Below are 14,945 nucleotides of genomic sequence, written 5' to 3'. Positions count from 1 at the left end.
AGATTTTGAAGACGCTCAAGTTTGTTCAGTTGGTCCTCGGTCAGGTTAAGATAGCTTGCGTCCGCATAATCAAGAATAGAGAGAATAAGAGAATGTGCCAACATAACTTTGGTCGGAATTGGAAGAACAGAACGCAGGCGACGCAATGACCTAATAGTCGCAAACATCCTCCTACTCAATACGTTGACATGCACAGACCATGATAGTTGTTTATCAAGATGTAAGCCTAGATCTTTAACAGTGTCACAGTAGGGAATAGTGACACCGTTGTATACAACAGGAGGGAGATTCTGCCAATCAACTCTAACACCCAATCCCGGGCTGCCAATAATGATAGCCTGAGATTTTACAGGGTTAACCTTAAGTCCATACTGCCTGCTCCACTCAGAAATGTTAGATAAATCACTATTAACTGCAGAAACAGTAGGACCAAGATTTCCAAGGGTAGAGTGACGATATATTTGAATATCATCTGCATACATGTGATAGAGAGAAGAAATACGATGAGTAATTGAGTTAATGAAAATAGCAAAGAGTAGAGGAGACAACACGCCACCCTGAGGTACCCCAGCCGCAACATCACACCAGGACGATGAGGACTCTTCAATCCGAATGCGCTGTTGACGACCATTGAGGTAACTCCGAAACCATTCTAACACCGATGGAGATATGTTAATCGAGCGCAGGAGACTCAACAGGATGTCATAATCTACTGTATTAAAAGCATTACTAAAGTCAAGTAAAGTCAGTACTGTGAGTTCCTTGTTATCCATCGCCCTTCGAATATCATCGGTAACTTTTACTAGTGCTGTAACCGTACTATGACCAGGGCGAAAGCCAGACTGCAGAGGACTAAGAATACAGTTTTTATTAAGGAAAAGACTAAGTTGCTGGTATACTAGTTTCTCAAGGACTTTTGAAATAAACGGCAAAATTGAAATCGGACGAAAATCGGAGAAAGATGCAGGGTTGGCCTTTTTAGGAAGAGGGATAATTTGAGCCTTTTTCCAGGCTTCGGGAAATTTGCTAGTCATGATAGAATGATTTAGAATATGAGTTAAGACAGGGGAAACAACATCAAGAATAGGAATGATCATATTACGGCTAATGCAGTCAGTACCAACAGCATTCGAGGTGATGGACAGTATGCTCTTCTTAACATCACATTCAGTGAAAGTCTTGAAGGTAAAGGGCAAAAAGTCTGGAGTTGCGTACGAAGAGAGAATACTAAGGGTACGATCTTTATCGATGCTATCCATTGTATCGGAAGTAGAGAAATGTTTATTGAGGAGCTCGATATCAATGTTGACGGAAGTCTTATGGGATGATTTACCAACTCCAAGTGACTCAAGAAATTTCCACGTTTTGGCTGTATCACCATTTTCAACTGACTTATGGATGTGGCGTCGTTGAGCATCTCTACACAATGTATTACAGCGATTCCGTGCTTTATGGTATTTTGAACGGTTTGTTTCGGAATTTAATACTTTATATTTGAATTTTGCAGAGTTCTTTTTAAGCATAGAAATTTTAATCTCTTCTGACAACCACGGGGCTGGTAAGTGCTTCATTTTAACAGGCCTTACCGGAGCATGTGTATCATAGAGTTTGGTGAGCAGTGTGTTAAATATATCAACCTTGCGATCAATAGAGTTAACATCCGCTATAGCAGCCCAATCCAAATGTCTGGCATCATCACAAAGACGATCCTTGTCAATTCCTCCAAAGTTACGCTGCAGAAATATTCTCGATTTTGCTTTAGGAGGACGTATTTTATAGGAAACGTAAATCAAATCGTGATATGAGAACGCATCAGCAGGGCATTGACCATGCTTGAGGACGAATTCAGGAGAAGAAACTATAATTAAGTCAAGAAGAGAGGGTGTACAGCCGGGAGAGTAATGCGTTGCAGCAAGGGGCAGGACAGAAAGACTACAAGATTCCACCGAAGTCAGTAATTTCTTGCTACGATAGTCGTCTTTGAGTAAGCACGTATTAAAATCTCCCATAATTATAGAGTGGCTATACGAGGGGACTTCTTTCTCTAACAAGGTTTCAAGAGAATGAAAGTAATAAGAAATAGTGGGCGGGCAGTAGAATACCCCGAGAAGGATTTTCGTTTGGGATAGGAGAACTTCGACCAGTAAGTGCTCAGCCGTATCGGGAGGAGGTGGTTGAGCAGACGAACTAACAACAGAAAAAGGAATATAAGATCGCAAATAGATCGCTACTCCACCACCTCCCCTACCAACACGATCATTGCGGATTAACCGAAAACCTGGTAGAGAATAGGAAGTTGAAGGTAAACAAGTTTTAAGCCAAGTTTCAGAAACTAAGATGGCATGTAAATTACGAGAATCAAAAGACGCAAGCATATCAGGAAAATGAGCCGGGATGCTTTGTGCATTAATATGTATGACATTAAAGGTTTTCAGGCAATCTGAGAAATAAGAATCAATAGTAAGGTTAAGTGGAAGGAGAGATGTACTGTGGAAACTATCAAAACTAGATGACACAGACAGAAAAAGATCACTATCTATACTGATTGACGACATAAGTAATAAAATATAAATAATATAAATAAACTAAATATACTTAAAAAAAAAAAATAAAAAAAACAAAAGTTTTGTATAAATATACTATAGTCGTAAAAATGTAATAGGCCCGTTTTGACATTTGTCATCGCGACGTAACTAGTTATGGAACCATAAGACTCGGGACTCGATACTCACGATAAATCAATTCAAGTTTTTATCAGTACTTGATTGATATTATTATGTATTGTAAAGTGTTCGTTCGTTCAAAGTATTCCTTTAACTTCACAACCAATACGCGTGACTGGCTGTTGATTATACGTCCATTTTTCAACATGTTGAAACAGAGTTAGTACTATAAAACAACAAACACAAAAATCGAGTCAAATCACTATGTTTAAATTAATTTCCAAAATAGAAGAGCCATAGTTAACGTAATAGTAAACAATATAATATATCAAACTTAAACGAGCGCACAGTCAACTGTACAAGACGAGGAACGAAAAACTGCGCAGTGCGCGCGGGGACGCTTCAGTCATGTGCCGTTTGGTCAGATACATCAACCCAGACTCATTATTTAGAACCCATTTTGAGAACCAAGCTCATTCTTTGTAGTAAAGATTACTACACAATATTTAATTTCGATATTCAGTAAAAAAATGGTTACAGCTCTAGTATAAAAAAAAAAAAGACTAAGAACGTAACTGTTTTCGGAACGTTTCGCAACAATTATAAATTGCATGCTACGATAAAGTAAGCGCAAAAAGAATACTCGCGATATATTCCTTCATATTATTTAACGTCCCAAAAAAATTTACGTATTTTTTAAAACACTGTATGTAATTGATTTTTATTTTATTGTTTCTTTCAGTTTCGTTCCAAGTTACATTCTATGGTCTTGCACAAATGTCAAAACGGGCCTATTATATTTTTACGACTATAGTGTTGCCCAATCCGCCAGCTGCTCAGGAAAGAATAAAAACAGAGTATAGAATATTTACACATAAACAAATAAAACACATGAAATAAAAAAAAAACAGTAACGAATTAAAAAAAAAAAAAAAAAACGACCAGTGTGCTGCGGGCTTAACATGATAAGTAAATTTCCGAACGAGCTGTCAAATGTCAGACTAACAGAACATTGAGAAAAACTTCTGTCAGTGTCAATTGTCATTAGACGCCAGATTAAAATCGAAGCATATCAGAAAATAACAATACATTCAATTAAGATCATAAAACAAATACAGAATACAACTTACAACAAACAGCACACTGATAAGAAAAGTAAAACAATTGTTCACGGCAGCTTATTTCCTGACCACTCTCTTAATTCTTGGATTAGCCACTTTGGGGTCCTTCGGTGCTTCAGATGCAGCAACAGGTGCAGCCGGAGTAGCAGCGACAGCAGTGGCAGGCGCAGATTCACCCCGAACAGAAGTGGGAATGGCGTTCAGCTCAGACATGGTTGCGATGCGGTGCCGCTTACCTTCGGGGTCAAGCACCATGATACTGCCATCCCTTGTCCAACACTTTGTCACACCAAAGCGCTGCCGCGCCGCCAGGAAAATCTTGTGGCGACTTTTAATGAGAAACTCCGAAATAGTTACTCCAGTGCCTTTTAAGTTTGTCTTAGCAGACCAAACTGCATCTCTGAGAGACCAATCTCTGAACTTCAGAAGCACAGCCCGAGGCTTGTCACCACCAGCACGGCCCAAACGATGACAACGGCTCAAAGACTGGGTAGACAGTTGTGATAAATTAAGGTGTCTAGATAAAAGACTACACACAGAGGTGCCGGAATCTTCCTTGTCAGCCTCCGCAACACCATGGACAAGAAGAATCTTTTTCCTAGAGCGCATTTCTAACTCATCCTGCTGCCTTGCCAGGAGCTCCACTTGCAACTGGAGATTTTCTAACGCAGTAAGAACAAATGAGCGAAAAGCCCCAAACTGAGAATTAATGTTTGAAGTAGGGCTTGTGGCAGGGATGGCACCTTTCAATTCCCTCTGGAACTCCGCCATTCTAACATTGAAGTGATCATTAATTTCATACAAGCTACGCTTCAGTGACTCCATAGTGATAATTCAGTGTTTCAGTGTAAAAGTAAGGTTATGTTACCACACGGTGAAAACTGAGAAATATTTCTTGTGCAAATATTTGTGTGCAGGCTGGCAGGATTAGGCTACTCACAGGTACATCCTTTGTACAAAATTAAGCACTTTTATTAATTAAAATCAATAAAAAATATGAGAGCAGAAAACTTATGTCTTGTTTCTTTTGTGCCATATCTGTAACTTAGCTTTCTCAAGTGGCCAGTTTCCTTTATTATTTAAGAAATCGGTAATAATCCCCGTATATAAAAAAGGGGACAGGAAAGTTATAAGTAACTACAGACCAATATCGATATTACCTACCTTTTCCAAAATTTTAGAGCGATTGATTAATAATAGATTGATAAAATATTTAGAACTTAATAATTTACTCTCAACCAATCAATACGGTTTTCGCAAAGCAAAATCCACTTCTGATGCAGTAGCTGACCTTACCAACTGTATTGTGTCAAACTTAGATAATGGAATGAAGTGTATAGCCATATTTCTGGACCTCGCCAAGGCTTTCGACACTGTGTCCATACCTCTTCTTTTGAAGAAACTGGAACAGCTGGGATTTCGTGGTCTTCAGCTGATGCTGTTCCAGGATTACTTAAAAGATAGAACACAGTGCGTAAGAATCGGTGAGCACATTAGTCCACCTCTATCAGTTGAGCATGGAGTTCCGCAGGGGAGCATATTGGGTCCGACGCTCTTTCTTATTTATATTAACCAACTCTGCAATCTCCAAATGACTAATGGTAGAATTATCACATTTGCAGATGATACTACACTGTTATTTTGGGGTAAGAGCTGGGATGATGTATTTCACAATGCCCAGCAAGGCTTTAACTTGGTTATGACTTGGCTACAGAAGAATCTTTTAAGCTTTAATGCGGAGAAAACTAAATATTTAACATTTTCAATTTTACGATCTGGACAACCATCTTTAGTAAATTTTAGTATTCGAGCACATTCGGTTTTATGTCTTAACTCTAAAGTACGCAACGCATGTGAATGTACCTGTTTAGAAAGATCTGATAGTATTAAATATTTGGGAATAGTGATTGACAATCAACTCTCCTTCGATAATCATATTCACATACTAGTTAATCGTATCCGTAAACTCATTGCCATTTTTAAAAATATTCGTCACGTGGCTGACAAAAAGACGATGAAAATGCTGTACCACACTTTATGTGAGTCACTTTTGACTTATTGCATCGATTCTTGGGGAGGTGCAGCAAAGACGCGTCTTCTTAACTTGGAACGGGCTCAAAGAGCTGTTCTAAAAGTTAGCTCCTTTCTTCCTTACAGATATCCTACTTCATCTTTGTATAAGGAAAGTGGGGTACTTACTGTAAGACAGCTTTTTCTTTTAAAAATAATTTTAAAACAACACAAATTCATTAATCAGGAGTCAATTATGAAATTTAAAGATAAACGTCGCAAAAACAGCTTATGTAATATTCCCAAATTCTGCACTTCCTTTTCACAAAAATTTTTCTGCTTCCTTGGTAGCATCATATACAATAAGGCCAATAAAATTCTTTCAATTCACTCACTATCATCCTATAGATGTAAAAAGCAGGTCCATGACTGGCTTCTTGCGCTGGATTATGATAGCACAGAGAATCTACTATCCATTCAAAAATGACATTATCTCACATGTACCTTGTATTACATAAATCCATGACACTTCCCCCACACATCCACCCACACACACATACAGTTTATTTGCCTCACGAACACGCACGCAGCACCTACACGCACGCACATACGTTCACACACACACACACACACATACACTCATGCACACACTCATACACATTTAAATCACCATTTCATTACCCAATCTCCAAAAATAAACATTTTATTTATTTTTCTTTAATATTTTTGCATTTTGCATGTTAAATCTATATCCAAAATAAAATATACTTGTCGTAGTCTTATGTTGTTGTATCAAAAATTATATAGGGGAGTGCACTGATATCTATAGTACGAGTTTTTACTCAGTTTAGGTACCAGTGATTCAACCATACATAGTACTAAGCTATGATTTCTGTCACAATTTAATAATCGTGTGAATAAATGATTTTATTATTATTATTATTTATCTTACTATTATACTATCAGATTTGGTGGTTACTGAGCTGGTTGCGATCCTGGTTCTACGGACCAATCGTATCCCTACAGGACTGCCTCGCCGCATTCTTCAGCGCTGACGAACTCAAAGGAGACAATATGTACAGGTGGGACAGCCATTATGGAACAGTTTTGAATACTTAACTAGTAAAAATGTCTCTAAAGTTTAAAAAACAACTTTCCTAATCCAAAATTTTTATTTTTTTTCTTCCACTACAAGTTAGCCCTTGATTGCAACCTCACCTGGTGGTAAGTGAAGATGCAGTCTAAAATGGTAGCGGGCTAACCTGTTGTTAGGGAGTAAGGTAGTCATACTCCTAATGGGTTTCTACGCGTAATCGTACCGGAACACTCAATCGCTTAGCGGCACGTTTTTGTCGGTAGGGTGATAACTAGCCACAGCCAAAGCCTCCCACGAGACCAAACCAGAGAAAATTCAGAAATTATAGATTCCCAAATTACCCCTGCTGGGAATAGAACTCGGGACCTCCTACTTAAATGCACAGCGCTCACCGTTGCGTCAGGGAGGTCGTCAAAATTAGTCTTGCAATTGAAGCATTGTTTTTACTTTCACGACTTTCCTTGCTTTAAAGATATTATTTTATTGACTGAATGAAACAAGGTGTTATTATATTGTCAGTCACTTACACAATAAATCAAATGCTTTTTTCATCTGTTCGTATATTTAAATTTAATTTAATTATCACAGTGAAAGTATTTCTAACTTACTATTTATTGCTATAATATTTTCAGCTGTTCCCGATGCAATAAACTAAGAAACGGGATAAAAATGTCAGGCGTGATCCGGCTGCCGGAAGTGCTGTGTGTACATCTCAAGCGTTTCCGGCACGAGCTCATGTCTAGTGCGAAGGTTGCAGCGAGAGTTTCCTTCCCCATCGTTGATTTAAATATGGCGCCGTACACACATAAAGGTAAAGTAAATTAGCTTATTTAATAAAAATAAGCTAATTCTTATTCTAAATCTTTCTATGGTAATAAAATTGAGACCTAATTCGGGATACAATGCGAGTTATTTAATTAGAACTATTTATCTAACTGGGCTGACAACTCGCGTGAGAATGGGTTGCGTTGCTGACACCATTTAACAAACTGCAGGAACAAACAAAATCACTATAAAAAGTAGTCAGGGCAAAACGTGCGTTGAGAGCGTATCTTGACGATCGTGGTTGTACGTTTTGTTGTACAAAGAAAAAAATAATTAATTTTAATCAAATCGTACAGAATTATTATTTATTTATATTGTAGTTGTTTATAAATATGTAACCTCTTTCAAACTAATCGCGTGTTAAACCTGTTTCTAGAATGCTCGTCAAAAATCACCCGCTACTCGCTTTGCGCTGTGATCTGCCACGCGGGCACTGCGGGCGGGGGTCACTATACGTGCATGGCGAAAGCGCCCGATGGGCGTTGGTTCGCTTACGACGACGCCGCCGTTACCCCCCTGCCTCCCCACCACCTGGCTACGTGTGAGGCCTACGTGCTGTTCTACAGGTAACAACAACCGACTATTTTAAAAGTAAACGCTAAATTTAAAAAATAAGTCCAATAGTCTAGAATTTTGAGTAATATTGAGTAACTATTCCATTAGAAACGTTTCGGACTCATTATTTTCAGGAATAATCAGTCCGAAACGATTCGATTGGAGTAGTTATTCAATATTATCACGCACGCAATCCGGTATAATTTGCGTGTAACAGTTAATATCTCATTTAGCTAGATTATTTTAACAGAAAACCCTAGGATGTCTAAATACATAGTAAAATTGCCTGCTTATTATAAAATAAACCCATTACCGGCCCACTACAGGCAACAGGATTCTATTTAGGTTGACAAGGTCACGGGTCTCCTCCCACAATGAGAAGGGGTTAAGGCCGTAGTCCACCACGCTGGCCAATTGCGGATTGGTAGACTTCGCACACCTTGAGAACATTATGGAGAACTCTCAGACATGCAGATTTCCTCACGATGTTTTCCTTTCACTGTTGTATCAACTGATATTATAATTTCTCTTAGCACAAATAACTTTAGAAAAGTTGCGAGGTGCGTGCTGGGATTCGAACTCTGCCCCCCTGAAATTGAAGCTGTAGTATCCACTGGGGTATTACCGCTTTTAGAAGATAATAGTGTACAGTTTAATCAATGCAAAGATTAAACTGCTAGCACACATGAAATTCAAGTATTTATGTTACAGAAAAGTAAATCCTCAGATGACAATACTGCGGCAGAAAGCGGCGGAAATTTTAGAATCTGCTAGTTCGGAGCCCAACGATATCAAATTCTACATCTCCAAACTGTGGATCAATAAGTAAGTTATTGTCAAATATTGCTTCCAAATTCATCTATTCAAATAAAGTGTAGTACAACTACAGTATATATAGACAGTAAAGCAAAATGTTGTTATCCTTAATTCTTTTTTATAACATACTAGCGGTTCGCCGCGGTTTCACTCGCGTTAGCTAAGAGTTGCAACGTTATGTACTGTGTTGTCAGAATTAATTTTGAGTTTTTTTAATATCCGATATTTTCCCGGGGTAAAATGTACCCTTTTGCCTGTGAAACCATATAGAAAGATAAATAATTAGAAAAGTACAGCATGAAGATGGGCCTTGAGTATTTATCACAATGCCTTCGTAAATAAAAAATTGTGACAGTACTTGTATACATATTGTGTCAAAATTTACGTCATAAAAGTAAATTTTAACGCTATATAGGGCATAGAAAAATAGGGAATTACGAGGTTCCAGGTATAGTTTAATTTAAACAGTTTGTTAGCCATAAATGTTTAAAATTCAAAAGCGCCACATTACGCCTCAGGCCTAAAAGTAATTACAGGTCCCGCAATTAGAGCTAAAAATTTAATAAACATTGTGGTTAAAGACGTTTATTTTTCTCAAAAGAAATTACAACTTCACTCAATGAGAATATATACAACTTATTTCATGTAGGTAATATTAAAACTACAAACAACGGCACGTACGAAACAATCAAAAATTATGTAAAAAAAACTTGAGGGTAAAATTATAAATAAATACTGTCATACATAGCCAGGACTCTACAAGCTACTTAACTGTGGAATGCACTCCCAGTAGGATACAAAGGGCGGCCTTATTGCTTAGTAGAGATCTCTTCCAGGCAACCTTAGGATTAGGAAAACCAAGGGAAACCGATTGGTGGGGTGTATTATTATTATATACATACTTACGAACAATTACACACTAATACTTATCAAGACTACACACATAAAATACTAATAATAATAAATATAAAAAAATAATAAACTAATATATACTAAAATATACTTAAATATGAGTAAGAGTTAATCACTGTCGTATTTATTGCTCAAAATAATGGGCTTTAACAGCATTTTTGAATATACTAATGAAGCGTTCATAAAAATTTAATTTTCTCACTTACCCAACAGATTCAATACATGGGCGGAGCCTGGTCCCATAGACAACAGCGACTTTGTATGCGTACACGGGGCCGTACGGCCTGAACGCGTCCCACACTTGCCAGCGCTTGCCACGCGTCTCCCACAACCGCTATGGGACTTTTTATATCATCAGTAAGTACTCTCCTAGTACCTATCTCTCATTTGCTGGGAGATTATTTGCTTACTAACCCTTTCTTAAGGTATTCTTACCACCATGAATTTCGATTGACTTCCTCTGAAATAAATATAGCAGTGTGTTTTTTTTATGTTATGGCGATAACAGTAAAATTTCCACACTGAGTTTTTGGAGATTTCATAGTCACTTTTTATAGAATTCACCCACTCTGTTTTTCAGTTAGCCGGCAAGTTTCACAATGTGTCATTAGCGGTCGCCATATAATTTTTTATTCGCTCGATTAATCATATCCCTTTCTTTCATTATAATTAGTTTCGGCGGTGGGCCGGCGGTGTCGCACGCACACGAGTGCGAGGTGTGCATGCGTGCGGCGCAACGACTGCGAGCGCGGAGGTCCAGAGAATTAGCTGCCTTCGCGGACTTACACGCTTTGTTCCAGGTAAACTTGAAACTTTCGAAGCCTTCAAACTATTTCGACTATACACGATAACTGTTTTTTTTTGTTACGTATACGTATATATAAATAATTGTCGTACCAAACAAGTGGCAAATCAAATCAATTGCACATTATTATACACCAAAAACAAAGCAATAAAAAAGCAATTAAAAGAAAGAAAAGAGGTACAATACCTACCGAACTACATGAAGGGTTAAGGTGTAACACTTAAATAATAAACATAAATTACAAAAATAGATATATAATAATAAATAAAATAAAATATACTACTTACTTCACATATAATATAAAAAATATAATAGAATATACTTAGTAATTACTTGGCCCTGATGGTAAGCTCAAAAACGTCGACACGCATTTCATACCGGAATACAGCAGTGATGCGCGGCAGCAGAAATAAGCCGACGCTAAAGAGCTGTTACAAAAAGCACAGAGGGATCAAAGTTATTTTGAAAGCAAGCAGCTTGCCACCGTGCGGCTATGTGTGGACCTATAGTCGGAAAAATGTAATAGGCCCGTTTTGACATTTGTGCAAGACCATAGAATGTAACTTGGAACGAAACTGAAAGAAACAAAAAAATAAAAATCAATTACATACAGTGTTTTAAAAAATACGTAAATTTTTTTGGGACGTTAAATAATATGAAAGAATATATCGCGAGTATTCTTTTTGCGCTTACTTCATAGTAGCATGCAATTTATAATTGTTGCGAAACGTTCCGAAAACAGTTACGTTCTCAGTCTTTTTTTTTTATACTAACCATTTTTTTACCGAATATCGAAATTAAATATTGTGTAGTTATCTTTACTGCAAAGAATGAGCTTGGTTCTCAAAATGGGTTCTAAATAATGAGTCTGAGATGATGTATCTGACCAAGCGGCACATGACTGAAGCGTCCCCGCGCGCACTGCGCAGTTTTTCGTTCCTCATTTTGAAAGTTGACTGTGCGCTCGTTTAAGTTTGATATATATTGTTTAACTATGGCTCTTCTATTTTGGAAATTAATTTAAACATAGTGATTTGACTCGATTTTTGTGTTTGTTGTTATATAGTACTAACTCTGTTTCAACATGTTGAAAAGTGGACGTATAATCAACAGCCAGTCACGCGTATTGGTTGTGAAGTTAAAGGAATACTTTGAACGAACGAACACTTTACAATACATAATAATATCAATTTAGTACTGATACAAACTTGAATTGATTTATCGTGAGTATCGAGTACAGAGTCTTATGGTTCCATAACTAGTTACGTCGCGATGACAAATGTCAAAACGGGCCTATTACATTTTTACGACTATAGTGGGGCGATTGAACACGAGTCAATCACCCCGGTCAACGTTCATCCAAGGAATGTGCTTCTTAACACGTTATTTTCGCTACCTGATAGTGTTCCCAAAAGTAAACCATCGATGCTTAGGCGTCCGGAGGTGCTATAGAAAAGACAATATGTTTCAAGTTGCAATAGCTCATCAGCCTGGCCAACTTAATATGCCCTTATTATAAGAAATATTGACCTTATTTGCTTTAGAATAAAAGCAAATACAAATCTTTTCAGGAGCAAGAGCGGCCTCTCGCGGTGTACGCAATCAGCATGGCGTGGTTCCGTCAGTGGCAGGCCTTCGTGCGGAACAAGGCGCGCCGGCCCCCACCGCCCGTCGACAACCGTGCCATAGTCATCGAACAGGTCACACAATGTTCAACATTTTAATTTGCCCACTGTTGGGCACGGGCTCTTTTCTGCGCTAGGAGGGAGGGATTTAGAACCTTGAGTTTAAAACCTCCATGCTGCTCCAAAAATAGTGGACAGCACATACCAATTATAATAACTGGCACTGGTGGCTTAAGTGGCTTAATGAGTCACTAGTTTATGATGCGGCATGATAATAACTGGGACTGGTAACTTGAGCGGCTTAATGAGGCACTCGTTTTGTGGCATGGTTATAACTGGCACTGGTGGCTTGAGTGGCTTAATGAGAAATTAGTTTATGATGTGGCATGATAATAATTGTGACTGGTGGCTTGAGTGGCATAATGAGATACTAGTTTATGATGTGGGATGATAATTACTGGGACTGGTGACTTGAGTGGTTAACTCGTTTATAATGTGGCAGGCCTTTTTGCGGAACAAGGCTCTGCCTGTTGACAACCGAGCCAGTCATCGTTCTGCGCCTTACCCTCCAACTACTGGACATAGGCCTTTTGTATAATCAGATGGAGAGATTTAGAATTTAGAATCTTCATACTGCTTCACAGTTGGACTTTAACAAATATTAGCACGGATTACACATAGTAGCCTTGCAGAGCAATAATGATACAGTAACCTGTTAGTTAAATATGGTACAGCCATATCTGACTAACAGGTTACTGTATCATCGTCATTACCATCCAGGCAAGAATATATAGGCATTTATAGGCAAACCCAGACATCAATTTTAAATAAATAAATAAATATATTACGACAATACACACATCGCCATCTAGCCCCGAAGTAAGCGTAGCCTGTTTTATGGGTACTAAGATGACTGTTGAATATTTTTATAAATAACATACACAAATACTTAGAATATAAATATAAACACCCAGACGCTGAAAAACATTCATGCTCATCACACGAACATTTTCCAGTTGTGTGAACGCACGGCCTTGGACTCCGAAAGCAGGATCGCTGCAAACTGCGCCAATCGGCCGTAAAATCGGGTTGTTTGTTTTTTGAGAGGCGTGATTGCCGTTAATCAAATAACGTTACAAAAAATAAGTTTCTTTATTCGAAAAGTCCAGGTGCTTGAAACATAATAACTAAAACTGACTTAAAAATAAATTTTTCAGGAAATCGACGGTAAAACAACTTATCTGTTAAAACCTGGTTCCGATCACGCCCAACTGAGTGAAGAGCTGTGGAGGTTCTTCACAGACATCTACGGTGGAGGTCCAGAAGTGCGGCTGAAGTCACCGGCACTGCCAGTTCTCACTCAACCCGCCTTCACTAATACTAGACTCTCGGGGAAATACTCTGAGTCAGATAGAGAAGACTATTGCACCAAGTCAACGTCAGAGATGAACATTCGAGACACAATACCGGGATCACTACAGAAAAACCAGTCCCTACAGAATATTGACCGAAGATTCAGAACGACCAAAGCTGACTCTGATGAGGAAATAACGTACAGACACTTCCAATATAAACGGCATGAGCCAAATGGAAACTATGACTCCGATGAAGACATGGACATCAGCCCCACGCAGAGTTACACCAATACAGTGCGAATGGAGAATGGTATTGACAGCTCAGATCATGATGCCAACGACAATCATGTGTACGTCAAAGAGAAAATTGTGCACACCGACACTGAATTACCAAATTTAGATAGAATATCCCTCAAAAATAAGCCCTCGAAAGTGGGTAAAGTGAGAAAAATTAAAAGACGGACAGTAAAATGATTCTTTCTCGCCTTCCAGTTCGTTCACAGGCTGGTACAGAGGCCTACGGGGGCCGGGGGCCCGCGCGAACATTCCTTAACCGGTGACTGGTGTTAATAAAATGCATTTAACGGGTTCTCGCTAACCTAAAAACATTGGTGTTCTTATCTTGTATGAAAAATTTTATTATTTTTCTATAGATATTAGAAGTTGGGCCCCATTCGCATTTCGTCGTTTCCCTGCCGTACTGTGCGGTTTGAAACTAAAGACGGGTAGATGTAATCGCCGCAGAAGCACCGACCACGTAACACTGAACCCAACAGTACAGTGAACACAGTATGACGTCACACTAAACTCAGCATGAATCTTTTTTTTCCGTTATTTATCAGTAACTCAGAATAACAGTCCACTGTTGTACTAAAGATCTCTTCAAACAGGATGTTTTATTTTTATTTATTTATTTATAAAAATATATTTATAAATAGTTTCACTTAAATCTAAGTCCACAAAGATTATATAAACATAACATTTTGAAATACTACTGTACTGTGCCCAGCAAGATGAAGATAAATCGATCATCTTCATCTTGCTGGGCAGACGGGTTGGTGATCGCTAAAAATGGTAGTAGTAGCATAGAGGACGCTGCTGCCCGTTCTCAGTTATATTCCATTAGTCGCCTCGTAATATATACTAGGGCAGCAGCGGGAAC

General features: G+C 38.3%; 1 protein-coding gene across 1 annotated transcript in view; it reads left to right on the top strand.

The window, feature by feature from the left end:
• LOC120626362 (ubiquitin carboxyl-terminal hydrolase 20) overlaps window positions 1-14,724 on the top strand; it is a 34,148-nt gene extending 19,424 nt beyond the window's left edge. Inside the window, exons 14-21 of the mRNA XM_039893870.1 lie at window positions 6,761-6,876; window positions 7,523-7,701; window positions 8,092-8,281; window positions 8,982-9,095; window positions 10,212-10,355; window positions 10,672-10,798; window positions 12,375-12,503; window positions 13,646-14,724. Of these exons, the coding sequence (XP_039749804.1) occupies window positions 6,761-6,876; window positions 7,523-7,701; window positions 8,092-8,281; window positions 8,982-9,095; window positions 10,212-10,355; window positions 10,672-10,798; window positions 12,375-12,503; window positions 13,646-14,257 (1,611 nt within the window). The 3' untranslated portion in view covers window positions 14,258-14,724. The remainder of the gene's footprint in view (window positions 1-6,760; window positions 6,877-7,522; window positions 7,702-8,091; window positions 8,282-8,981; window positions 9,096-10,211; window positions 10,356-10,671; window positions 10,799-12,374; window positions 12,504-13,645) is intronic.
• Window positions 14,725-14,945: the final 221 nt, after the last annotated feature.

Source organism: Pararge aegeria, chromosome 1 (genome assembly GCF_905163445.1).
Source record: "Pararge aegeria chromosome 1, ilParAegt1.1, whole genome shotgun sequence".
In the NCBI taxonomy this organism is placed as follows: Eukaryota; Metazoa; Arthropoda; class Insecta; order Lepidoptera; family Nymphalidae; genus Pararge; species Pararge aegeria.
Note: the sequence above shows the minus strand (reverse complement) of the source record. Positions and strands in the feature narration are given on the sequence as shown.